This window comes from Botryllus schlosseri, chromosome 10, assembly GCF_051294905.1.
Source record: "Botryllus schlosseri isolate E-star chromosome 10, Bs_hap1, whole genome shotgun sequence".
Lineage (NCBI taxonomy): Eukaryota > Metazoa > Chordata > Ascidiacea > Stolidobranchia > Styelidae > Botryllus > Botryllus schlosseri.
Window position 1 is genome coordinate 26,769,100 of NC_137245.1, and position 27,962 is coordinate 26,797,061.

A 27,962-nucleotide genomic window follows, 5' to 3' on the forward strand; every position below is an offset into this window, starting at 1 on the left:
AAGTCAAGTCAAGTCATTTTAGCAAAGTGACTCGAGTCAAGTCAAGTCATACGAAAAAGGTGACTCGAGTCAAGTCATGACTCGAGTCATCCCAACACTGGATCAGGGACTCGCTACGCGCCTGGTTGAGTGCATCCACGTCATAAGTTTCTACTGGGTGTATCCTAGTCTAGATTACTGGACCACGATCTGATATAAAAATATATCGACGTTGCCTTCCGACACATCCTAGCTCATATTGATTGCTTGCAATCATATGTTATCTTTGAATACTTTTCATTCAGTGCGTATGACTCTTCTTTACATCGCCAAGGCTCAGGTGGGCGTCTGATTTCAAAGATTACTCCAAGTCGTTTTGACACCTTTCCTTCTTTTCATTTATTATCGCAATCTTGTGATGTTTTGAGAGGAAAATTATTAACAATGGACTTAACTGAATGGATTCGGATTCCAAAATTTAAGAATCCGCTCAGTTCAGTTCAGTCAGTTTGCTTTTAATTTTCATCCAGTCAATACACCACTGGCACTAACACTGAGCTACATAAACAGAATCGGATTGGGGCACTGAACATTGGGACTTGGGCAACAAGGGTTATCCGTGGTGTTGCTGACGACCTTTGAACTTATACGGAGGTGGTAAATTTAATGTTTTGTTTATGTAATATGTATAGATAACTAAAGTCTAAACTGCGGATGTTGCGGTAGTTATCTTATCTATAGTTTATGTCGAGATCGGTTCCGCAACCAGCAAAATCAGTCGAACGAATTCAGCGTTTAGTTAGATTTGACAGTCAGTTAAATCTTAGAGTTATCGTGCCGTTAGGCAACTAGGCGCTACTTAGTTCTGCGCGAAGCATCAGACTTGTACAAACTACTGCATTTCAAAATCCGCAACTAAAGAACTGCGAACTAGAAATGTAGAAGTTACTCATTTTTCAAAATCCACAACTAAAAAGAACTCAACTATGGTTTGCTAGTATATGCAGTACAAGTCTGCCAACGAACTCTAGTGTTTTCTTTATACTATACATACAATAAACAGTTGGTTCGTGGTACAGAACTTGAAGATAGCTTTCAATACAACATCCATTGTAGTAAAATATTTATTCAACTCGAAGACTTTTCGGGTGCCTCTTTTCAAGAGTTAACGGCACACTGGTTTTGCTTTTCATTCTGTTTAAATCCCTTCAGTGTGCCGTTAACTCTTGAAAAAAGGCACCCGAAAAGTCTTCGAGTTGAATAAATATTTTACTACAATGGATGTTGTATTGAAAGCTATCTACATACAATGTTCTAATTATATATATTATCCTTAATATTGGCAGTTTCCAGTACCCAAACTACTAATACAGTAGTTTACTGAAAAGGAATGCGTCGGAATTCTGCTCCCAGCCAAATTGTAAAGAGAACATCCGATAATGACTCCGAAAATCGCCCCCTTAAACGCAGAAGTGTCGAGGGACAGGCGATCCTCCCATCGTTCAAAAGCACGAGAAGTCCAATCGCTACCACCAGAACGATGAGCTTATTTCGTTCCCCGTATAGAGAACCGCTGGGATTATTACCAGGCGAAAACAAGACGGACAATGTTTTATGCGAAGGGAGCTCTCATGAGGCTTTCATTCGAAATATACTTTCGAAGCCTTTCAAAATCCCGATTCCGAATTATAAAGGGGCTTTAATGGTGGGGAAGCTCGGTTTGAAAAGACAGCTTTTACGGAAACCTCTTCATGATCCATTTGAGGAATTTTCTTTGGTTTTGTATGAACCCCCGGAATTGTCTACTCACGAGCAATTGAAAGCGGACAAGAGCAAGTTGAAAGTTCATGTTGTTGTGGATCCTCTCTTATCAAAGGTACAGTAATGACCAGGGGTCTAATGACTCGAGTCAATTTGCGGCTTAAGCCTTGTGTATCAGGACCGATAAATGGAAAATAGGTCTGAAACTGTCTGTTATGTGTTGTGCAGGCCTGTTAACTGAGAGTTTAACAGAAGTACTCGATGTAGTCACGCCCTAAAATAATTGCCAACACTCCGCTTAGTATTGAAAATTTTTTTTACCAATGGTAAAATAAAACAATTGTAAATAATATGGCTGTCGTATGAAGAATTCTAGAATATGATGAATATCAGGGAAAGTGCTAACTATAAATTGTCGGTTATTGTGCATTGCAGATCTTACGTCCACATCAGAGGGAAGGCGTAAAATTTCTCTACGATTCTGTCACCGGGAACCAGATCGAGAATCTGCACGGTTGCATAATGGCTGACGAGATGGGTCTGGGCAAGACGTTGCAGTGTATCACTCTCATATGGACGTTACTAAAGCAGGTTTGCAACATCTCTCAAAGGCCCCGGGCCAGACTTCGGCAACTAGATAATTTGTGAATTTTTTTTGTCCCAATACCAATCTAATTTGTGAAATGATTCTATGCTATCATTACAATTCTAATCTAATTTCTGGTATTCCTGTAAATGCTACAGAAGAACTGTTTAGTGCAAACAAGCCACGCTTGTTGTACAGACATTTGCCATTGTCATGTTTACGAGATTAAAGTCTGATTTGATATGAACTGCACTTCATTCGATTTCCAAGTTTCATAAATACCAGTAGTCTACATTACCGGTAATTCTAATTCTAATCTAATTTTTAGAAACTAAACTAGCTATATTTCTAATCTAATCTAATTTTGAAAATAACCGATCTATGATTCTAATTGTGATCTGAAAAAAGAACAGTAGCTATAATTCTAATCTAGTTTTGATAAGAACGATAGCTATAATTCTAGTTATAGTATAATTTGGAAATAAATGTGTAGCTATACCATAATTCTAATCTATTTTGGATAAGAACTGAAGCTATAATTCTAGTTAGTCTAATTTGGATATAAATGTGTAGGTATAATTCTAGTTCTAGTCTAATTTGGAAATATATGCGTAGCCCTAATCCTAATTCTATCCAATTTGGAAAAAAACTGTAGCTATAATTCAAGTTATACTCTAATTTGGAAATAAATGTGTAGTTATACCGTAATTGTAATCTATTTTTAAAAAAACTGAAGCTATAATTCTAGTTGCAGTCTAATTTGGAAATCAATGTGTAGCCTTAATTCTAATCAAATTGAACAAAAAAACTGTAGCTGTAATTACAGTTGTAGTCTAATTTGAAAATAAATGTGTAGCTATAATTCTAATTCTAATTTACAAAATCTTTTCTAGTTGACCAACTCTGTTCAATTGATCTCTGCAGTGAGATCACCATTTCTATTTCGTTACAGAGTCCCGAAGTCACTCCGCATATCAATAAAGCCGTCGTGGTATCACCGTCCAGCCTTGTTCGGAATTGGGCCAATGAATTGAAAAAATGGCTGGGCGACAGAGTCAACGGTATGGCTATTGACTCGGGCAGCAAAAGCGACATCAACAGGTCAGCGATGTTATGAAATCCACGGAACTTGGCCAGATTTGTATAAACTAGTGGATTATCAAAATGCGCAACTGGAACTATAAAACTGCACACTTTTGAATACTCGCAACTAGAACTACTCAGTCTTCAAAATTTGCAACTAGAACTAGAACTACCCACTTTTCAAAACTGGCAATTAGGACTACTGACTTTTACAATTTGTAACTACAACTAGTATTACTTACCTTTGAAAACTACTCATTTTTTAAAACTAGCTACTAGAACTAGACAAACTCAGAATTAGAATTATTCACTTTTCAAAATTAGCAACTAGAACTAGGAATAGCACTACTTCAAAACTCGAAAATACAAACAGAACTAGAACTACTCACTGATCAATACTATAACTATAACTACTCTATTTTAGAAATCCGCAACTAGAAATAGAACTACTTGCATTTCAAAAATGTCAACTAGAACTAGAACTACTCACTTTTTAAAATCTGCAACTAGAACTAGAACTACCGGTACAGGTAGCTAGAACTAGAACTACAACTACTCATTTTTAAAATCCGCATCTTAAACTAGAACTACTCACATTTCAAAACTTGCAGCTAGAAGTAACACTACCCACTTTTCGAAACTCGCAACTATAACTACTCACTATTCAAAAAACTAGCAGCTAGTCAACTTTCAACGAACCAGATTGGTAGTTTGTTCAAGTCCGAATTTGTCTATTGAAATCTGTTGAAATTTTCAGAAACTTGGAGAGCTTCATGAGCCAGTCTGGCAAAAGGGCGTTTGCTCCTGTACTGTTCATATCTTACGAGACTTTTCGACTGCACGCGAGCGTTCTGTGCAGAGGAGAAATCGGTCTTCTTATATGCGACGAAGGTCACAGGTATAGTTTAGTTGATATTGACTTTATCCGTTTTTGAAACGTCAATCAATAATAATTACTTGCAGATTGAAGAATTCCGAGAATTTGACCTACACGGCGCTGACCAGCATTAAATGCAAACGCCGGGTTATCTTGTCTGGAACCCCGATTCAAAATGATTTGTTAGAGTATTTCAGTCTCGTGCATTTTGTTAACGAAGGCCTTCTCGGTACCGCCTCTGAATTTAAGAGAAAGTGAGTGTTTTATATAGATTCTAATACTATGTATTTGATGAGCTTCTTGGAGGTGCAGAACTTCAATATACGATTGAATAATACACTCATATTGAAATAAACCAGAATATTTTCGGCTGACACTCGTCAGGGGTGATCGTCAGCAACTAACAGAGAATTGGAAATTGTGTATCAACAAAGCAATAAAAATATGGAAATTTGATAATCGGTTAACCTTATTATTCAATTTTTTTATGCCTGTGCAGACTTGTTCAAACTACTGGATTTTCTGGAGTTGCATCTAAATCTAGAAGTAGAACTACTCTATTTTCAAAAGTCGCAACTGGAACTAGAACTATTCTATTTTCAAAAGCCACATCCAGTATTAGAACTACTCATTTTACAAATGTCGTAACTTGAACTAAGACTACTCGATTTCTGAAAGTCGCAACTAGAACTTGAGCTAAAACTGCTCACTCTTCAAAAGTTGCAACTAGAAAACTAAAAAAAAAAACTGTAATTGGGCATATTGATTTTCTGCACCTGCAAGAGTCTTATCATATTGTATTAACTACTTTCAACCTTCATTCAGATTTGAATTACCCATTTTGCGTGGTCGCGATGCAGACGCCAGCGACAAACACAAACTGCATGGGGAGGAAAAGTTGAGAGAACTGGTAGACCTTGTCAACAAATGCATTATCAGAAGAACGTCTGACATTCTGTTCAAGTGAGATAATAAACTTGGGCCTATGTGTCAAAAATAACAACATCTACGAGAATGACCTAGTTGTTCAATGTTCATGTCTGCTCTGCACCCCTGTTTATAAGTTAGATACTGTATTTGCCATCAATATTGATGTATTACACTATAATATTTATCAATACAAGGTTTGAAATTTTATTTATATAATTTTATTTAGCTTCATGATAGTGATTTACAAGTACCAATAAGTAAAATACATTATTACTGACCACCTCTGAGTACAAATATTCAAAACATATTCGAGTACTCCAAAATGGTGGAATTAATTCATTACCAACCCGAGCGACCGTTGACCACCTCTTGATTTCGGATAGCAGACACCGTTCGCCCATTCCTAATTCCAGGGCGCAGATAAACAGTATTGATTACGCAAAATCCATGATTCCAGGGAAATCATACTTGCAAAGGGCCAAAACTCTATGAATTATTCGATATGCAGGCTGGTGAATCCAAATATTTTCAGGTATCTACCCGTAAAAACGGAACTGGTCATATGCTGTCCTCTGACCGCCCTGCAACTCAAGCTGTACAATGGCCTGGTGAAAACCTCCAAAAAGCAAATCGACAAGGCTCAATGCAAGAAGGGTAATCCGGACTCTCTCACTGCAAAGGGGTTAACTGCCATCAATCAGCTTAAAAAGGTGATTGAAAGCTAGTCGCGAGTCACAAGTCGATCTCACTTTTACAGTTTTGACTCGGGTCAAGTCGAGTCGTTTTCAATTCACCACCGAGTCAAATCCGAGTCCAAGTCGGCTAGTAGAGGGTCGAGTCTGAGTCATTATGTTCAGTTTTCAGTTCAATCCCGTTCAACCCCCCTTTTTCAACTCTGCTCGAGTGATATAGAATGGCTTGCATTCATAATATCGTAATTCTCCTCAGTACTAACAGTTTCTGGCCCTATTGTCCAAGTATCAGGACTGATAGACGAAATACCAATCATGCGGTGACTTTACTATTCTTCGAAGTTACAATGAGCTAGTCTTGAGTCATGCACTCGAGACTAGAACGTCCAAGACCGACATTTTCATTGTAACTTCGAAGAATAGTAAAGTAGAGTAATAAAGAATGGTAAAGTAATTGACTCGAGTCGAGTAACGTCATTTTACGCATTTGAAAAAATGACTCGAGTCAAGTCGAGTCACCAAAAAATGGCGGAAACTCGAGTCATTACAACCCTGTTTACAATATTTTGTGTTTTAGCTTTGCAATCATCCATCTTTAATATTTGATAAATGTGAGCTCGGTGAGGAAGGATATGAGGAGATGTTGCAATATTTCCCAGCAGGTTTCTCCACGAAGACCGTTCAGGTAAATTCGACTGCATTGTATCCGTTGACGGCGATGCCATTTTGTCTCTCGTTTTCAGCCCGAACTGTCTGGAAAGCTGCTGTTGGTCGATTACATTCTCGCTCTGACGAAAGCGAGAACCAGCGATAAATTTGTACTGGTTTCAAACTACACTCAAACGTTGGATCTGTGCGAGAAGCTCTTTAGGCAGAGAAGGTATTGTGATATTTGCTTATCACTTGACCAGACTCCGAAAGAACTCGATTAGTAAAATTCAGGTACCAATACGTGAGACTCGATGGTAGCATGTCTATAAAGAAGAGAGCTAAAGTGGTGGAGAAATTCAACGATCCCGACAGTCTGGATTTTATCTTCATGTTGAGCAGTAAAGCGGGAGGGTAAGTTTTGAGCTGATAATTTGGGCCTAGTGTAATTTCTTATTCACAACACCGTGATCATCATCAATCAGTGTTCCCGGTTAACATCTCGAAATTAAGGGATCTTTATGAAACTAGATATAGGCACTTTTATATGCTTTGGGGCCAGGTTTAGGTTTATAGGTTGCGTTGGGTCAGATTTGGACAATTCGAAAATTTTCAGTTTTTTCCAAATTAGATTACAGTTAGAATCATAGTGACGCCTTTTTTCCAAATTAGACCAGAATTACAATTATAGCTACGCGTTTTTCTTTCAAATTGAATTAGAACTAGAATTATAGCTACACTGTATTACCAAATTATTCTATATAGGAATGATAGCAACATCTGGAATGTGGACCATTGACTCATTTTGCAGATGCGGCCTAAACTTGATTGGGGCCAACCGTTTGATTATGTTTGACCCGGACTGGAATCCGGCCAACGACGACCAGGCCATGGCCAGAGTGTGGCGGGACGGGCAGAAAAAGCCTTGCTACATATACAGGTGCGATGTTCTAGTATTGCCCTATCAAAGCTTTCATCAATGCTACTTACTAAAAATATATGTATCTTATGTATGTTGCTACTCAAAAAACTATTACGCATGATTGGTCACAATGATGCAGGGTCTCTATTGCGCAGTTGTCATTACAATTTCACTCATCGAGCACACGGGTTGGAATTGCGACAAATTTGAAATGTTTCGATTTCGCAGACAGCCCAACAATTTCATGGGGTTGTCAGTAGAATTTGGAAAAAAAATTTTGAAATCTTTTTCAAGATAAAACAAAATTTTAAATCTCCTCTGCGTTCACATCCACCAGTTGGAATTGAGCCAAATTTGGTGTGCAGTGCTCTTTATGCAACCTTACAATTTAATCAGTGAATCTAGTAGAAGAACCACGTTAATGATCGGCTTCGATTCTCCAGGAAGTGAAGTACCCCCCCCCCCCCCCCAACCGTTTCATATCGTTTTGTTCAGACTGCTGGCGACCCGGTCTATAGAAGAAAAAATCTTCCAGCGTCAGGCGCACAAGAAAGCTCTCTCCTCATGCGTCGTGGACCAGGAGACGGAAGTGGCCAGGCATTTTTCGGTCGGGGAATTGAGGAATTTGTTCCAACCTCTCAAGGACGAGGACATGAACGGGAGCGACACTCACGACAGGCTGAATTGTAGAAGGTGAATATCGACTTGCTCAGCGTCGATCGATAAAGTAGTTGAGAGTAGATGCGCGGAAGTATTGCTGTAAATTCTACTTCATTACAAGTTGAAGTAGCGGTTTGCAAAATGTGAAAGCTAGTTCAAGTGCAAGTAGAAAATGGGAGATCTTAGGCAGAATTGGACAGCTAGAAATATTCAGCCTTTCGAAATTAGATTGATATGAGAATTAGGCTATAGCTGCACATTTTTTTTTTCAAATTGTATCCAAATTGTATTAGAATTAAAATTAAAGCTACACATTTTTTTCTAATTCGACTACAATTAGAATTATAGCTATACAATTTTTTCCAGACCATAGGATTAGAATAGCTACAAACATTTTCCAAATTGGATTCTCAAGAGCATGAGGATGACAAATGTCTGTACACCAAGATTGGACCATTTAACACTAAACAGCTCTCTTGTGGCATTTTCATGAAAAGCAGAAATTAGATTTCAATTTAAAATAGGGCATAGAAGCATTTAACAAATTAGATTAGAATTGGATTACCGGCATTTGACTCTAATTATGGTAGTCTAATTATGGTGACTAAAATGATCTAAAAGTAGAATTATCTAGTTGTCCAATTCTGATCTGAAGTGCACTCCAGTTGTTTTAAACAGTAGATTTAGTGAAGGTATATAATACTTTTATATAACATATTTGTATTCGGCTGACACTCGACAAAGGTAATCGTCAGCAACTAGTAGAGAATTCAAAAGTACATTGTATATCAATTCTCTATATCATTTTCACACACTGAAAGTCTGTACCAAGCTATTCTGTCTAGGACGTTATACATTAATAAGCCAAGCTATATCTGGGAGTGCAAATACTTGTGTACTTGCTTTACTGAAATCCTGGCTGTTTTTACTTCTGAAAAATCATTCTAATGTACCGAAGTTTCTATACGTCGTTCCTTCAAAAGTTAATTGCTGTACACTGTTCAGGTGTGTGAATGGAATACAGTCTCGTTCGCCACCGTCAGAGGCAAACTGCAACTCAGACCTGTCACTATGGAACCACAGCACTGGAAGCAAAGATATTGATGACCCTATCTTAAGGCAGGCATGGAAACAGTCTGGAATCACGTTTGCTTTTCATCAGAAGTCACATGAAGAACAGAGGGCTACTATTTGAGCGCTATCAATTTGTATGTGTAGGCGCCTGTTCGTTCTTGGCATATCATACCTGCGTTCCGAATCGCCATGTTTCTCTGATCTCTTATTGCACTGTAATCTTATATATTACTCTTGTTATTTGCTATTTCTGCTTTGATTCCGTTAAAAGGAACTTTCTGTTTTTTATGTGAGTCGTATCTATATGTGCACTGCTTATACGAGGCGAAAAATCATGAAGGAATGACGTAAAAGGTCCTAGTCTAGAGAAGGTGGAAAATTGAATGATTCCTAGAAAAAAATACAAAGTGATTGTGGTAGTGTATTACTAGGGGCAAGAAATAAGGAATCCAGCTGTTCTATCTGGGGGGCGCTGGGATGCTGGTGATGAAGACGATAAACAGGAGAGAGACAGCAATTCACGGTTAAACACATCTAGTAGTATTTTCGACTCGTTGAGACAATGCACAGCTCTCGCATAGCAATGGTAATTTTTCCGAGATTTCACAATCTCCACCATGGTAACCCTTGGTAAGGTTTTGGTTGTTTTAAGGGCTAGGTTGGGTGAGGGTTGTTGTTGAGGGTTCAAGTTAATTTTAGTGTCGTACTTACCAGGGGGGCGAGAAATTTTTCACTATCATAAACGGGGGCGTGTCTAAAAAAGTTTGAGAACCACTGCTTTAACAGAACCTATCCTTCTCCCTCAAGTTTACCTCGACTCCTACCTGAGTCTAGTCAAGCCTACCGCGGATATAACAAGACCGAGCAGAATAGTGAGAATGCCATCAAAACCTCCGCACTATCCTCTTAACCCCTGATCTAAAAAGCCCAACCAAATAATCCCGCAGCTTAGTTTAACCGTCAATAGATAACGTAGGTTTAGTTATCTATAGTCCGACCGTGATATATAGTGACATCGCTACAATATATCACCACATCGCCAATATACACGGTTGACACCTGCAAAGAGTATGCGCTGATATCGATGACACCGATGACATCGTTAGCTTATATCGAAAAGACGTCCGTACGGTCACCGCATTGCAGAATTTCCTTCCGTTGCTGAATGCTGCTGCTGCTTCGAGTTGGAGGAATAAAAATTGAAAATCGTAGATATAATTTGTTACCTCCTCTACTAAAACTTTGTTGTCGTCACCCGGTGAGCATAAATGCTACCTGCTGTCGCAACTCCCGTACGACCGAAGAAAAGCATGGCGGCGCAAGGTAGCTCAGGATCCGCGAGAAGTTCGGATATGGATATAACTCCAATGGATGGCACCCTGAGCAAGTACACCAACGTCATGAAAGGATGGCAGAACAGGTGACGACTGTAAAACTGATGTATCGATAAATGTTGGGCTTTCCACAGAGGATTTAGTGACATATATTCGGTATTCCTGTATAGAATCGGTGTCCTTGTGCTCACGGTATGTTTTATTTATATTTTTTTTATTAAATTACTTGAACTTGGAGAATTGAATCATCTCAACAACTGACCAATGAAACTTTTTTGAAATTTGAATATATGGTCATATCTTCGCTGTGGTTAAAGTATAGCTTATGTCCACTTTAAACACATTTTGAGAAATTTTCATTTTCTTATTCCTTCCATATCTTGGCCATGATTAACTTTGATGTGATAAACATAACCACAGCTAAAATATGGCAAAAAATGAAAATTTTACAAAAACTTGTTTTTTTATGAGTTTTAAAAATTGATGTCAAAATTTGAAAAATCGAAATAAGCAACTTTGATTCCATCACTGCAATATATAGGACAAATTGTTTTCAATAAGATATCAATCATGTTCATGAAATGCTAAACCTATTGAATACATACTACGGTAGGGTATTTGGTTGTAATGTTACCCATATTTTTCTTGTACGAATATACTTTTGGTATTTTCCACTTCATTTTGATATGATCATCGACAATTCATCCATAGAATTTAAAATCTGATTGTCAGGTTCAACTCCCACATACTAAAACTCCAAGCTTAAAATATGCAACGCCAACATCATTGCCATGCTAATTTTACTTGTATTTGAAGCTGGCTGCTTGATAAATTATGCAAGTTTGTAAGACCTATGACAGATTACTGATGATAATTCATGTCATAATGGAAAATCAATCGCAGAAATGAGCTATTGGAGTTATTGGCAATTTTTTATTTGAAACCCATCATCGTTGTGGGATGTTATGACATCTATTGAATTGTGGCTTACATCTGCAAAGCAAGTATAAAATTATGAGATTATAAATTTATTTCTGGTTGCGATACATTTGCAGCTATGGCACTTTTGATACTTGTAGAAATGTGTAAATTTACTCTGTGACTCCTCAAATTGTTCACGACTAAAAACCTCAGGTCACACAATTCACAACATGTATTTCTTTGATTGGTTTTTGGTGCTTGCATCTTATACTATCAATTAATTAATTATTCATTTTATGTTACTTCAAATGTAGTATTAATAGTGTCGCAGGGGAAAATAGTGATGAATCAACGAATATGCTGTTGCAGAAAACTAAAAATGAGCGTTGCCGTTTCAGGTATTTCATATTAAATCCACAGCAAGGCGTTCTCGAATATCATGTCAGCCAATCAGAGGCCTTCGGTGCAACACATAAGCCGAGAGGAACCTTACAACTTGCAGGTATAATGTCGTTATGATTGATTATATAATTTTTCTTCCCTCTTGTATTTGATGAGCTTCTTAGAGGTACAGAACTTCAATATACGATTGAATAGTATATTCATATTGAAATGAACCGGAATATTCTCGGCTGACACTCGCCAGGGGTAATCGTCAGCAACTAGTAGAGAATTGAAGAAAACATTGTATATCTTCAATCGTATCACAAAATATGACGTCACCGGCATGAAATTTTGAATTTCCCCATGTTGGTGCCTTTTGAAACAAACCATTTTCAAGACCTTTTGATTTGGAGCTGTTGAGCCTAAAATAATTGTGCTGTACTTTCTAGCTCTTGGCAGCTAAAAAGCTAAAATAAATATGATTCTAATGTAGGCCTACAGGCCAGCATGAGCCTGAAATTGTTGATGATATTATTGGGATCTGAACGAATGACTACACTACAGGTTTACGAGTTACAGGGTATAAATTTGACTCAATCCCGACTGACATTCATTAAGTCAATATTGACGGAAATATGCTGTATCCTGTTGGAATCAAATATTGATTTTCATTAAAGCGAACCCATCATTGTGTTATTTCTTAATTGCTTCCTTACTCTGATTAAAGAAATGTGTCATGACGTTAACATGAAATTTCCCTATAGACTTCTCAAACGAGAGAACACTTTTCTTGTTCTGTGTATTAAGGTGGACAGTAGCATCGTCTTGATTGGAAGTCATTCTCCGTTTGCGAAATCAGATCGATAGCGGTTGAAGTGCCAAGTATCGGTTTTTGTAGAGAGTTATAATGACTCGATTTGCGGTTTTTTTAGTGACCTGACTTTACTCGAGTCATTTTCTAAAATATGGAATTTGACTCGAATTGACTTGAGACGATTTGTGTATTGACTCGACCTGTACTCGAGTCATTTCGCATCTCTCGGCCAAGTCATTTGACTCGAGACTCGGACAGCCAAGTTGGACATTTCATTGTGATTTTGAAAAATAGTTTCTACATTATTGATGTTTTGTCTACTGCAGTGGTTCTCAACAGGGGTCCGCGAAACCTTCAAATTTGCAAAATGGTTGATAACGTAATTTGTAGTTTTATTTTAAGTAGAGAAATTAGGCAGTTTCGCTTTATAACTGTTGAAACTTCGGCATTCAAATAAACAGAATGATCGTCTGAGATGAAATATTCTACTGTGCAAACTCATTTTAATTGCCAAAGTGCCGATAGTCTGCTGATACAAAGATTGCTGTTTAGAGATGTTTTGTAGTGGTTTTGGAAAGAATCCATTGTCTCCTGTGATATATACATAACTGCTATTCCAGAATAACTTCAAGATGAGCTGCTATAGATAGAAAATGACTACCGGTATGCACTATGCTGGACGTTATATGTTCATTAAAAATCTGTTTTGCAATTTTGGTGCCAAATATGTTGCGATGATACCCAAATATGTTGTCGGAAACGTTACACGTTATTATTACATTCGCCACCACCTATCTTTGTCAAAATGGATTTTCGGGGTTCGTGACTGTCCAAAGGGTGTCTGCCAAGACAAAAAGGTTGAGAACCACTGATTTACTGGTATTACTTGAAAAATAGGGTCGGAAACCGTGCGGAAGAGCGAAGAAGATCACTATATTATGAATGCGAGGCATTCGATATCACCTAAGCTGAGATAAAAAACTGGGTTGAATGTGATTTGAGCTTGAAACTTGAAACAGTGAACATGATGAGTCAGACTCGTCCATTTCCTCTGTGACGTGAAGCTCTGACTTGACTCACCGTTGAATTGAAAATGACTCGACTTGACTCTCGAGTCAAAATTATAAAAGTTAGATTAACTTGTGACTTGGTTACAATCCTGATTTGCAGTGACATAGTGAGACTGCTGCATTGATGACAAGAGTATTTTTCCCGTTACAGGAGCAGTTATTTCTCCAAGCACAGAAGATTCTTTCACATTTTCGGTTAACGCGGCAAACAGTGAAGTCTATAAGCTACGAGGTGAGTCACACTGCTGCGCTGATCAGGGTCGTAATGACTCGACTCGAGTCGCGATTTTTTGGTGACTCGACTTGACTCGAGTCATTTCCTTGAAAATGAAAAATGACTCGATTTGTCATCGAGTCATTGCGCATGACTCGGGCCAAGTCATTGCGCATGACTCGGGACTGGGTCTACCAAGACAGCCATTTCATTGTAATTTCGAAGCATAGTAAAGTTATCGCACTATTATTATGTCGACTATCGGTATTGTTACTTCAAAATGCTACCAGAAACGCTTAAAAGTGAGGAAAAGCAGTATATTATGAATGCGAAACTAACGATATCACCGACCTGAATTGTAAATAGTGGGTTTCAGATGACATTATCTCGGACATTATCTTGACACTCCAGTGGAGTGAAAAAAAGAAAAATTTGAAATTCAAAAAGTGCCTTTGATATTTGGTCCCAAATCTCAAATGAATTACTTCCATCATAATTTCAGGATCTTGCGCCCTCTAGTGGCCGTGCAATTTCACCGAACGAGCCAAAAATAGCTAATTTTGCCATATCTGGATAACCGCTTATGCTAGTAAGCTGATATTGGGCTTAAAATCTGCGGAAGCAGCATGTTTCTATCTCACTTCAATAGAACTTTGTCTTGAAAATGTACAGAAAAAAAGTTACAAGCCAATTATTGATTTTTAGACCGCCATTAAAATGTTGGTTGATTTTACCTAGTTTGCAATGCCAATTTGCATGTTACAATTTGTTACATTGCTGCTTTGACAGCAAAATCTTGTTTGGTGGACCAATGAGTTGATTTTTATACCAACCTGGCATAATTTTGATCAGTAGAGAGAATGATTAAACTTTCATCATATTACATGATATGATGATTTATGATATGAAGTTGGTGAAAAGGGTATCTTCCTGTTCAACTCTACAACAAACGATAGGCCAAGATTAAAAAAGTGAATCAGTTGCAGTAAATCAGCTATATAATTTATATATTCATGTATGCTTTGTTGAAAATGATGATTTTCATATCACTCAAGACATTGTTAAACTGTTTTATATATTATACATATTGTTCAAGCTGATGTACTCATCTTTGGAGTATTCTGGAACTTTCATAGTCAACCTCAAGTCTCCCAGTAGAAGTGATGATAACTCAGTTTGAAAGTGTTCTGGTTTCTGGTGTATCTTGGAGTTGATCTTAAAATACTCTGGTATATTAATGTTAAAACTGACTCCTCCATGTGTAGTATCATAGGCCGCTGCCTGTATGAAAAGGTCTCTTTAATATACTTTGCTATGTGTGTGAATTGAACTGATATTGTCTAGTATAAGTACAGATTCAGAATTCCACTGCGTGACTTGGACACGGGCTTGACTCGTTGTGAATCGAAAATGACTCGACTTGACCTGAGTCAAAACTATAAAAGTGAGATTGACTTGTGACTCAGAGCCTTGTGACTTGGTTACAAACCTAGTGCTGATTACCGGGAAAATCCCGTTTTTCAGTTGCGAGCTATTTAGAAATTTTAATCAATTGTAACATTTTCCACGTCAGCAACGGACGCAAAGGAGAGACAAAAATGGGTGTCGCACTTGCGTCAAGTGGCGCAGCATTTCACAAATCAGATCGCGCGTCAGCACCCTCCTATTTCGTCGTCTCAATCGGCCCGAAAGCCCCGGTCCCTGTCGAACTCGATGACGAGTTTCGGAAACAAGCTGAAAGACGCGGCCGACCAGGTCGGACAGAAGACGGTCCACTCGATAACGAAACAACGCGCCACGGTGTCGCATTATAACGCGGACCGAGACACGGAAGAAAGCAAGAAAGAAGGTAGAGGATTGTTTACTGTGACATTGTTGCATGGGTGATTGGACAGTTGTAGCATTTAGATTAGAATAAGAATGCTAGCGGCACAGTTTTCTCCAAATTAAATTAGAAGTAGCCAAGTAGGATTATCTGTACAGTTTCTTTCCAAATTTAGAATTATCGAGACGACAGATTTCGCGTCGCTGGGAGGGGCCGTTCGCACTTCCATTTGTGTGCCTTGGAGTTGACTTTTATCAAAATACACTAGCCACGGCCGTGTACCACCTAAAATAGTACATCGAACGCTCTCTAATTCGAAATTTCATGCTGGTGACGTCATATTTTGTGATACGATTGTTGATTTACGATGTTCTTTCCTATTCTTTACTAGTTGGTGATGATTACCCCTGACGAGTGTCAGCTGAAAATATTCGGGCTCATTTCAATATAATTATACCATCAAATTTAGAATTACAATTCAACGGAGATCATAGAAACATGTTGCAAATCAGATTTGGATTAGATAGCTGGCAATTTGTTCTTAATTAGTTTAATTAGATACTAGAATTATCTAGTTCTTCAAGTCAGACGGTCAGACGTCAATCGGGTGAAATAGCCCCTGTGTCATGGTAGCACGTTACATTTTCGAAAATTGCTCTAATGACGAATTGTGTTAAACTGCTCTCGAAGTAGTATGGCACGCTTTGAACTGCAGTGTTTTGACCATTTGTGATGTAGTATCTATTACAGATGTAATAATGACTTACACATTTTGAATCTGTGGCTTTTTCTTCGGCGTTGATTCAGGGCATTGTCTGTCTCAGTATTTTCTTGAGTTTAAAAAAAAACAAATCCATTGTCGTTGTTTGCAGAAACAAAGTGCAACGATTTTTATATATGCAATGTTCTTCACAATTCTCTACAAGTTGCCCACGATTACCCCCGGCGAGTGTCAGCTGTAAATATTGGGGTTTATTTTAATATCAATATCTCATTCAATTTTATATTGAAGTTCTGTATCTCCCAATAGCTCTTCAACTAAGTCTTCAAAAAGAAAGTGCCAAAAATGCGAATTCTCCCGCTAGCTGCGACTTGAACACTTGCTAATGCCGTTTTACCGGATTTTGTATGCAGTTACACGGTAGTACATCTGTATGACCGTAAATATTTCAGACTTGGGCAAATTTTTAACTTGTAACTGGACCTTTGATGAAAATAGTTGAGTATATGGCGTATATTTTCTTTACTCCAGTACTCTAATCGTCGTGCCCAGCTCTACTAACCGCCCGATATATTGTTATTTTCCTCAGGACATGCCAGAGTAAGAGCACACAGCCGTGGTTCGTTGCACAAATTCACCCCGTTGACGCAGGGCGGTGTGAAGAGAAGTAACAAGAGCGACTGTAAGGAATTGAAGGAAGTGAGAGAGGTGAGATCTACGTTTCACTCTCAAAACACCGTAATGTTGTTGTGTCATTTTTAGAAATTGTTTTTTGAGTAACTGTTGTCGTTGAGCAGTGTGCTCAGTAGTTCTTCCGTTATCTTAAGGTCCTGGTGTCTGCTGACAACTACCACGCCGGGTTGGTTAATATGTTGGAAGCATTGCCGTATTCGAGTCCTGCGGAAGCGAAAGGCACAGGTACCTCGCTATTAGATGCGGTCTGAGACTCAAACTGGGGTCCATTAGGGGCTCGTGAAAGGTCAAAATGTACGGCGGCAGCTAATATAGGATTTGCGGCAATCCTATAGCTGGCGTCCACAGCGCAGAGCTCGGGAAATATATATTACAATATGACCCGGGCATTGGAACCGCCCGAATTCGCCCTCAGAGTCCGAAACACAGACGTTGTCCGAACAATCAGAATTCGGAGTAATAGCTCATTGCCATGTTCATTGTGTCCCACGATCTGATTGTTCTGAAGAGACGTTGAGGGTGCTTTTCGGTGACGTTCTGGTGCCTTGATCGCATCTTGATTTGTATTTTCGGAATCGGTGAGACACTAGCTTTCGATCAAGACCAGTTTTGCTAAATTATTCGCTCCGGACGCCAGTTGTACGATTGCCAGAAATCCTACAGTCGCTACCGCGAGGCTGTCCAGATTCCAGCCTCAGCGATGCGGAACGAAGCGAAAAAATCAGTCGTAACCATTCTATGTTTACATTTGTTATTTAAATCCGTGTGTTCATAACAATTTCACTCGTGAAAGTGACGCAAACGTTTTCCTAAACAACTTTACAAAATTTCATTGTGAAAAGTAGGGGGTTTAACCAAAAAAACTTAAATACAAAGGGGGAAACCGTGTAAAATCAAAAGCACCTAAGTAATTAGCGCAAGCAAGCAAAACCTACTTGAGTACTCTCTAAAAGCACAGGTGTTTCGCTAGCACCTCTCCTCGTTACCAAGAATAGGCATATTTGCCGATCCAAGCCATAGCGATGACCAGGTTTTCTGTGATACAAGCAGCCAAACGTGTAATCGTTTCCTCAAGGTTACCAGCCGGTATCTGCAATCGACGAGGAGGTCTTGTTGTTGAAGTCGAATTCCGCAGCTACGTTGAGATGTTTGAATGAGTGCTACGCCATACTGCAACAATTTCAACAGAGACAGTACGCAGCGCTGCCTCCAGGTAACAAATATTTTGAATCTCGCGAGATCCTCAGGTGCGTGCAACGTGCGGCCTGCTCAATGTGGTATGTCTTTCCAATTCTCTACCAGTTGCTGACGATAATCTCTGACCAGTGTCAGCCGAAAATATTAGAGATTATTTCAATATCAATATGTTATTCAATTATTATACACAGGTTTGTAATGACTCGAGTCACGTTTTTCTGGTGACTCGACTCGACTCGAGTCAAACTGTACATTGACTCGACTTGGACTCGAGTCATTGCGCATGACTCGAACCAAGCCATATGACTCGAGACTCAGACGGCCAAGACCTACATTTCATCGAAATTTCGAGTAATAGTAAAGTAACCACACAATTGGGATTTTGTCTATTGGTACTGGTACTTGAAAATGTGACCAGAAACTGCTAAAAGTGAGGAAAATTAGTATATTATAAATAGAACCATTCGATGTCACCAAACTGAGTTATAAAAAGTGGATTTAACAAGACTTTAACTGGAAACTGAGCAGTCAACACAGTGACTTGGACTCGAACTCGAGTCATAATACCATGACTCGGACTTGACTCGGTTGTGAATTGAAAATGACTCGACTTGACTCGAGTCAAAACTATAAAAGTGAGATTGACTTGTGACCGGGAGCCTTGTGACTTGGTTACAACCCTGAATATACATGTAAACATGATATCAAATTGAAAATTTTAGTTTTTCTGTGATTTTCGAACGCGACGTCACGCCAATGTGATCATTTCATGTTCTTGTTAGTAATTTTTGAACTTTTTTTTCATCCTTTGTCAGGCGCTCAGATAGCGTGGGTGCCTTCTCGCGACGTCGCAACGCACGACCAGCGCCAAATCGCAGACGACGCCACCAATATCAGCAACCATTCCGCAGAATCCAACGAGGACGATTATACGCTAGTGAGTCACGTTTGCATATGTGATCGTTTGGTCGGTGGGTCTGGGCTTTGAGTGCTCGAATGTCACTTATTATGGCGGCAAAACAGTGGGAAAGACGTGGAGTGTTCAAATATCTACCTATTATGGCGCCTCAAAGAATATAATGCAAGCTCTACTACATCATGATTTGATGTTTTTTCAATTATTCAATATTAAGTGAACTTGATTTTTGTTTTATGCAATTCAATTTCTAGGTTTTTGCCAATTTAGTAACTCTTATCTAGTTTTGGCAAAAATGTATCTTGTTCTTGTTTGGAACTTCTGATAATTTTCCAGTTTTTCAACTCGGATACACAGATGCCTATCATTTTCACTAACGTGACTATTAGCGGCGTGGAGCACATAATTTCAGCACTCGAAAGACTTCTTGGAGAGCAGACTTTGTTTGCAATATTTTCTTAGAGAGAACCGATCGTGGAAGCGTCAGAGGAAGTCTGCGACGAGAGGGGCGCAGACGAGGCGGACCTGGGCACGGTGGAGAAACACAAGAGCATGATCATGCATCTGTTGTCCCAGCTCAAGCTAGGCATGGATCTCACCAGGGTGAGTGAACGGGGGTTTACAGAGCGATTTTGTGGTGTTTTTTGATAACCGCCAGAAGCTGTAAAAGTAGTTTGGGGACTAGTTTGCACTTGCATATGTGAAATTGCCATGAGAACGGCTGTGTCGCGGTATCAGAATAACGTCGCGGTGTGGTCAGTTTTGTTGATTTTTCAAATTTCGAAAAAATCAAGTATTTGTAAGAATTTTTAAAATTGAGTAGTTCTAGTTCTAGCTGCGGAATTTTGAAAAGGGAGGAGTTCTAGTTATGGATTTAAAAAAATGACTAGCTCTAGTTCTAATTGCAAATATTGAGTAGTTCTAGTTCTACTTGGGGATTTTTAAAAGTGATCAGTCCTAGTTCTAATTGCTGATTTTGAAAAGCGGGCAGTTCTAGTTGCAAATACGGAAAAAGTGAATAGTTCTACTTATTGATTTTTAAAACTAAGTAGTTCTAGTTCTAGTTGATGGTTTTGAAAAGTTACTAGCTCTAGTTCTACTTGCTAATTTGGAAAAGTGAGTAATTCTACTTATTGATTTTTAAAACTAAGTAGTTCTAGTTCTAGTTGATGGTTTTGAAAAGCGAGCAGTTCTAGTTGCAAATACGGAAAAGTGAATAGTTCTACTTATTGATTTTTAAAACTAAGTAGTTCTAGTTCTAGTTGATGGTTTTGAAAAGCGAGCAGTTCTAGTTGCAAATACGGAAAAGTGAATAGTTCTACTTATTGATTTTTAAAACTAAGTAGTTCTAGTTCTAGTTGATGGTTTTGAAAAGTTACTAGCTCTAGTTCTACTTGCTAATTTGGAAAAGTGAGTAATTCTACTTATTGATTTTTAAAACTAAGTAGTTCTAGTTCTAGTTGATGGTTTTGAAAAGCGAGCAGTTCTAGTTGCAAATACGGAAAAGTGAATAGTTCTAGTTGCGGATTTTGAAAATCCAACAGTTTGTAAAAGTCTGTTCGCAACCCAGGTTTGTATGCTCCTCTGAATTGCCAAGTCTGAAAGTTTCCGGGCTTAGGGTCTCGTTTGTCATTTTGTCTCATTTCAGGTGACGTTGCCCACGTTCATTCTGGAGAAACGAAGTCTGCTGGAGATGTACTCTGACTTTCTGGGCCACGCCGAACTATTTATAGCCATTCCGGGAGGCAGCACGCCACGCGAGCGGATGATTCGCGTTCTGAAATATTACTTGACGTCGTTTCATTGCGGCCGTAAAGGTTGGCTGTATGTCTGCACCACATATAAATATATACCACATATAAATATCAAAAAGGCAACATTAATTGAACTTTCCAATATTACTTTTGTGTTGCATGCATTTAATTTTCTTTTTTATTTATAATAAATTCAAAGTTTTTAATCTCCTGTACGTTCACATCTACCAGTTTGAAGAGAGTCAATTTTGGTGTGTAGCGTTTTTTTTAGGTAACCTAACAATTTAATCGGTGAATCCCCGGAATGGAAAAAGTTATTTTGAACAATCCTAATATTCAGTCGTTGTGATAAAGCGGATTTTTTCACAGAGTTCTCATTACAATTTCACTTTAAAAGTGATGCAAACTTATCGCAAATCGACTATCTAAAAAATAAAACCAAATCGACTATCTATGAAAAACCAAATTGTATAAAGCAAGTAGTTCTGTCTAAAACTTGAGTACGGAGCACAAGGAAACCGAACCTAGTTCAGTACCATACTCCTTAAGAGTAAGTACTCCTTTACTGACCGCCTCTGGGTTTTCAGGCCACATCGCCAAGAAGCCTTACAATCCCATAGTGGGGGAGACATTCCAATGCAGCTACTACGTTCCCAAGTCCGTCGAATTGGGGAGTAGGTTCGAACAAAAAATGGAGGCAGACGACATGCCGCCATCGGCGCCGGACAGCAAAACGCATTTCAGGATAAGATACGCTTCCGAACAGGTTAGCTTTTATTAATCAATCTATGGATTGCTGTGAGCTTGTTGGTCGGCGTCAGATGATTACGAACTATCGATGACTACTTGAATTGTTGTGCCCAACCCTAAATAGTTATTACATTACTACGTCGTACTTTGCCAAATTGGTCATCATGTGATTCTCTGTTTATATGTTTGTTATTAAGGGACACGGAGAAAGTGTTTTGAGTTTAATAAATTATGCTTCAATGAATGAAGTACTGAAAGAGATTTTACAACTAGCTTGAAATTATCTTGTCGTTTTGCCTGCAATACCGATATTTTCTTTACGATTAAGGTGTCCCATCATCCTCCTGTGTCTGCGTTCTACGCCGAATGTCCGGAACGCGAGATTTGCATGAACTCTCATATTTGGACCAAATCCAAGTTTATGAACATGAGTATAGGAGTCGTCAACATCGGAGAAGGTAGGTTCGAGTTTGGCCGAGAGATTGGTTCTAGTTGTCTTAACGGCAAATTATTGATTTGACTCGTCGCGTATGACTCGAGACTAACCCAAGCTAAGATACTAATCTAAGATGATTTGGAATAGCTGAAAAGCTTTTCCAATTGTCCAACTCTGCTTCTGTGAGTCTCTACAACAGATATCATAAATCTATAGATTTGATACCAGCTAACCTTTTATCACAGGTGTGATCACTCTGACTGGTCATAAAGAACGTTACGTGGTCACATTCCCGTCTGCATTCGCACGTTCGATTTTGACGACGCCGTGGATGGAGCTGGGCGGCCGTTGTACGATTTCTTGCGACCAGACCAACTTGGCGGCGAACGTGGTGTTCCACACTAAGCCTATGTACGGCGGGAATCCACACAGGTGAGATTTACACTGTAGTTTGAAATGCTCCAATGATCAATTTGATCCAATGATCCAATTCTAATTCTAATCTAATTTAGAAATGTTTCTATGCTCCAATTCTAATTCTAATCTAATTTGTGAAATGTTTCAATGCTCTAATTCTAATCCATTTTATGAAATGTTGTAATGGTCCAATTCTAATCTAATTTGTGAAATGTTTCTATGATCCAATTCTAATTCTAATCTAATTTGTAAAATGTTTCAATGCTCTAATTCTAATCCAATTTGTGAAATGTTGCAATGGTCCAATTCTAATTCTAATCTTATTTGTGATATGTTTCTATGATCCAATTCTAATTCTAATCTAATTTGTAAAATGTTTCAATGCTCTAATTCTAATCCAATTTGTGAAATGTTGCAATGGTCCAATTCTAATTATAATCTAATTTGTGAAATGTTTTAATGCTCCAATTCTAATTCTAATCTAATTTGTAAAATGTTTCAATGCTCTAATTCTAATTCATTTTGTGATTCTTGAATACTTGACTCGGAGCCTAATGCTTGATTTTTCTTTAAGAGTAACAGCTGATGTTAAGGATCTGGCGACGGGATCTGTTTTCTGTCGAGCAGAAGGTGAATGGAATAAAGATATCACAATCACATCAACCACTGTAAGTATTCAATTAAATGTAATATATTGATATTGAAATAAACTTGAATATTTTCGGCTGACACTCTTCAGTGGTAATTGTCAGCAACTAGTAGAGAATTGGAAAGAATGTTGTATATATCATCATTCGTATCACCAAATATGACGTCGCCTACGTAAAAAATTCCAGTAAACGAGGCACACAGACGGCTTAAACTCTATGTACTGTTTTCACATTATACACAAACTCCTGTGAGTGATTTTTTTACTTCATTTTTGCAGCCTGAAGGAGCGGAAAAATGCGAAGTCATCGAGACGATGTCGTACAAAGGGTACAAGAAATATGTGCGGCCGTTGAATACGCAGGAAAAGACTGAATCGAGGTAGGATGGCCGTATATCTGAAAAGGTAGGGGTACGGTATGCCGTTACTGACCCGTTCTTAGAAAGAAATCTATGCAAGACAGATTATCTTGCTTTTAAATTTGATCCCTTGTCTTATTAGCGATTTGCATTTTTTCAGGGAACCTTGTAACCAAGTCACAACGTCCCGAGTCGCAAGTCGAGTCATTTTCAATTCATCAACGAGTCAAGTCCAAGTCAGCAAGCAGAGGGTCGAGTCCGAGTCATTGCGTTGACTGCTCAGTTTCCTGTTAAAGTCTTGTTAAACCTATTTTTTATAACTCTGTTTGGTGATATCGAGTGGTTCTCATTTAAAATATACTAATTTTCCTCACTTTTAGCAGTTTCTGGTCGCATATTCAAGCACCAGTACCAATAGACGAAATCCCAATAGTGTGGTTACTTTACTATTCTTCGAAATTACAATGAAAAGTCGGTCTTGGTCGTCCGAGTCTCGAGTCATATGACTTGGTTCGAGTCCAAGTCGAGTCCATACGCAGATTGACTCGAGTCGAGTCATTTCCTTATTTTGAGAAAATGACTCGAGTCAAGTCGAGTCATCAGAAGATCGTGAGTCGAGTCGTGACTTGAGTCATTACAACCTTATAACCCTGCATGTTTCCTTCACTTTAATTACACTAAATTGTCGTTACACAAATTTCAGAAATCTGTGGAAAGGAGTGACCGCGGCCCTACTGGACCAGGACATCAATGCCGCCACGGACAGGAAAAGTGCGCTGGAAGATTGGCAACGTAAACGTGAAAAGCACCGGGTTGATTCGAACCGGCCCGTCCAGACCGTCCTGTTTCGAAAGAACGGAGATGCGTACATTTATAAAAACGCATTGGTCGAGCCGTAATGGTGTGGCCTTGTGCGATTATGCGATATCTCCCTCTGCTAGCTAATATGATATTAGTACCGCTGCTTTTTAGTATGCAAAGTTATTTTTGAGCTTTGTATTCATGTTTCGTATGCTGCAATACGACCAATCGAAGTTTATAGCCTTCCACAGTGGGAAATACTATTGAAACTATGATTATCATTGCTTAATTAACTCTCAGTGGCAATGAGCTTGTAATCTCAATACTGTAAAAAATCATCTTGATACTGGACTCGTCACATTAGAAATAAGACTCGATTCAGATTTGAGTACGGTACTCGAACCATTGTGCTCAGCCATACTTTTTGAATAAGTTTCGGTGTATGTGAAATGTAATTACCATTCCGCAATCATGTTAGAATTCAGCAGGCAGTGATATATTCATTTTCGATTCATTTGGTGATATGGCGATTTGATTCCTGATGGAGTATTTGAGTGTCTCTTGTTATAACTATACTGGTATGAATGTTGTCGGAAGCACTATTCTACGCGTTTTATGCAACCACAAAGACAAAATGACACTTCTGCATCACATAAAGATAATTTGGAATTGTTTCATTACACTTCGTGACTATGCTGTGAGTTGATCACAACTATAAATAAATGTCACTTCTAGTAACATGCGTGGCATTGCACTACCTGTTTCAGACGCTACGAAACTACCAATTGAGATCACTAGGCTTCCACTTTAGGGAAAAGTAATTGAACTATAATTCTCAGTGATGATTTAATGTGTAATTTCAGTGCACGAAAAATTGTAATTCACTACTCCAATCATTTAAATTGATAGTTTGCTCAGATTGGGGTACTCGAATCGCCCAGCCCTGATCGTTGCCATTGGAAACTAGGATTTACGAAATTCGGAGATTTGACAATCGTAATTTTTCATTCTTGACGGCATTCTCTAAATCAAGACATCTCTTTCACTTTCTGTGCTCGGTATTTCAAATCCAGGCATTATAAAAGGAACGCGTGGATTATGAGATTTCTTTTTACGCAAATATATCTTACACTCTTGACTCTTTTTTGTGAACGGCTCACTTGTTTCGTTTTGATGGGTCAAGGCAAGATACTTCGTGCAAGGAAAGCGATATGATGGTTGAATAGGGATGTACGATTGTACGTAGGATGTTTGAAGGGGCTCTTGGAGGTAGAGAACTTCGATACGCAATCGAATGGTATATTCATATTGAAATAAAACCGAGCATTTTCGGCTGACACTCGTCATCAAGTCGTAGAGAATTGAAAAGCACGTTTATCAACAATCGTATCACCAAATCATGATTTTCTGGATCATGCTTTTGTCTTTAATTTTAAAATCCGAATCCAATGCTTTGCTGAGCATCTATTGCACCGGGTGTCGATATTTTCTTACTGTTTCTCGGCAATGCATTAAAATTTGCTATTGAGTTCTTCGTGATGCAATGCAGAAGCCAGTCCACGTCCACGCAAAACATGGAAGCAAGCAAGCGGGAAGTCACGTCTACACTAGAAGTTTAGAATCTTCTTCAGGTCCGGCAATTGGCCAGAAATGTGAATCCGGATTCAGGAAAAATTGCCGGATTCCTGTCCAAATCCGTACACCACTGAGCAGGGTTACTTCACAGGATCTGTGGTCGGGACGCCACGAGGCTTGAATATTCTCTGCACATCAATCGTGCTCAATGGTCTGACGTTATGTTATTATTTGCTGTTTCAGAACCGATGTCCTTCACTTTGCATAGTGCCTTCGCTCGATCTGTTCTTGCACCAGTGAAAGTATATCCGCATCAAATCTGTAAGTGGTAGTACTGGCTACCCGTTTTGATATAATTACTTTTGACCAGGACGAACTGGGCGATCTCAAAAACACTTGCGCTCTTGAACAGATGTCCATTTCCAACTGGGAGAATATGTCGTCAAAATTCTTCTGGATTACGTCGCAGTCGCCGAATTGCGTCAAGTAATCTTTGAGATCGGACTGGGTAACGATCGCAATTTCCTGTCGAGATTCAATCAGGCGTTTAACCTCTTCGATAAAGGGTTGGATGGTCAATGGTGCGGCGAAATATACAGTCGTGAGACGGATGCTACCTTGGCGTTCCACTGTTTTGGAGTAATTTCCTATGGCGCTAGCTAAGTCGGTTGGCCGTGCGTTGGTAGCGGAATCGCACATCGACGATACCGCGCCTCTTCTACCGCTTTTGACACACCTCTTTTGCCAATCTGCCGGATCATATCTCCAATGAACTGACATGTAGTTTGTGGAAGCTAGCCTGCTCACATCCATGAATCCGTCAACTATTTTACGCACAAATTTAGGTTTTACTGTGCTCATTGTTATCAAAGCATACAGCTCTTGGTCGGAAAGATTGCTGGTATTTATACTTTCATCTTTCAAGGAGCCTTCACCATTAAAATATTTCTCCCGGACCCGTCGTAACGCACCGGGGTTTTCTTTCACACCTACCGATCGGTATGGGGCTGAGTATATTGCACATCTGCCTTGCGATGCGTAAAGATGGCGTAGAGATATTTCCTTCGCGTTTATATTACGAAGAGCATCAAAGTTACGGTCCCTAGGAAATACATTTGGAAGTTCTTCCTTACTTGTGATCTTCAATCGTATTCCTACATGTTTGGCCGCATTTCTTGCCATATGCAGCGCTCTTTCGCTTGTGAGATACACATCATCAAAGCCTTTCTGGCATATGTTCGATATTTTTTTGTTAGCCATCACGGGTACGAGACGGGATATGTAATCGATGTCTATACGTTGAGATGCTGGAATTAATTTAGTAGTATTGATTCTGCTATCGTCTGTCCTGTGCTTATTGAAGAACGGTAATAGTATGGTTCGATTGAGTTTGATCGCTAAATATACTGCGTCTCGGAAACCTATCAGCTGATTGTTGGGACCGTTCGTCAATACTGGATACAAGAACCGGTCTCGATCAAGTTCAATAGCTGGGATTATGTTGGATTTTATGGAGGTCCAATCAGTCTCAGACTCCTCTCCACATCTGTATGACGAATTCGTCGTTCCTCGCCATTTTGCTGTATTCCAGCGGAGCGGTATCTTCTCCTTAATATCTAGCGGCAAGAACGGGTAATCCCTATGCGATAAAGAGCATACGATCACTGCACAAACTAATAACACGAAGGCAAGTTTTAGTCGCGAGTTTCTTTTGAAGAAAGGTGGCATGACGATATAGCTAGTCGCTCGTCTTGTACTAACCGACGGGTCGATTTTCCCAGCATCTCTTCATAATGTTATATCAATCGGAGCAAAATCCTCAAACTCAATGAAATACCAGATATGATACAGTCCATAATGCCGAAGCATGATGCTCACGTGATCGCCTCAGGCTACGATACCTGCCATTTCTGGAGTATC

At 39.0% G+C, this 27,962-nt stretch overlaps 4 protein-coding genes across 4 annotated transcripts in view; 3 read left to right on the plus strand and 1 right to left on the minus strand.

The window, feature by feature from the left end:
- The window catches only part of LOC145448874 (pituitary tumor-transforming gene 1 protein-interacting protein-like), a 52,667-nt gene that overhangs the window by 7,443 nt on the left and 17,262 nt on the right, over nucleotides 1-27,962 (plus strand). The window lies entirely within an intron of this gene.
- On the plus strand, nucleotides 1,297-9,500 carry LOC145448678 (DNA repair and recombination protein RAD54-like). The gene is made up of 13 exons (XM_080327149.1): nucleotides 1,297-1,855; nucleotides 2,176-2,331; nucleotides 3,279-3,427; nucleotides 4,167-4,307; nucleotides 4,373-4,540; nucleotides 5,112-5,249; nucleotides 5,749-5,926; nucleotides 6,486-6,593; nucleotides 6,652-6,788; nucleotides 6,851-6,970; nucleotides 7,368-7,496; nucleotides 7,974-8,171; nucleotides 9,144-9,500. Exons 1-13 carry the CDS (start codon nucleotides 1,370-1,372, stop codon nucleotides 9,331-9,333), a joined length of 2,298 nt encoding a protein of 765 aa, XP_080183275.1. The 5' UTR covers nucleotides 1,297-1,369; the 3' UTR covers nucleotides 9,334-9,500.
- On the plus strand, nucleotides 10,353-25,605 carry LOC145448871 (oxysterol-binding protein-related protein 11-like). The gene is made up of 16 exons (XM_080327319.1): nucleotides 10,353-10,632; nucleotides 11,866-11,969; nucleotides 13,887-13,967; nucleotides 15,523-15,798; nucleotides 17,085-17,203; nucleotides 17,323-17,413; nucleotides 18,264-18,401; nucleotides 19,201-19,322; nucleotides 19,764-19,904; nucleotides 20,950-21,118; nucleotides 21,643-21,821; nucleotides 22,134-22,263; nucleotides 22,487-22,673; nucleotides 23,233-23,326; nucleotides 23,587-23,687; nucleotides 24,370-25,605. The coding sequence occupies exons 1-16, from the start codon at nucleotides 10,481-10,483 to the stop codon at nucleotides 24,563-24,565; spliced, it is 2,280 nt and encodes a 759-aa protein (XP_080183445.1). The 5' UTR covers nucleotides 10,353-10,480; the 3' UTR covers nucleotides 24,566-25,605.
- On the minus strand, nucleotides 24,865-27,908 carry LOC145448872 (uncharacterized). The gene has a single exon (XM_080327320.1). It carries the CDS (start codon nucleotides 27,768-27,770, stop codon nucleotides 26,298-26,300), a length of 1,473 nt encoding a protein of 490 aa, XP_080183446.1. The 5' UTR covers nucleotides 27,771-27,908; the 3' UTR covers nucleotides 24,865-26,297.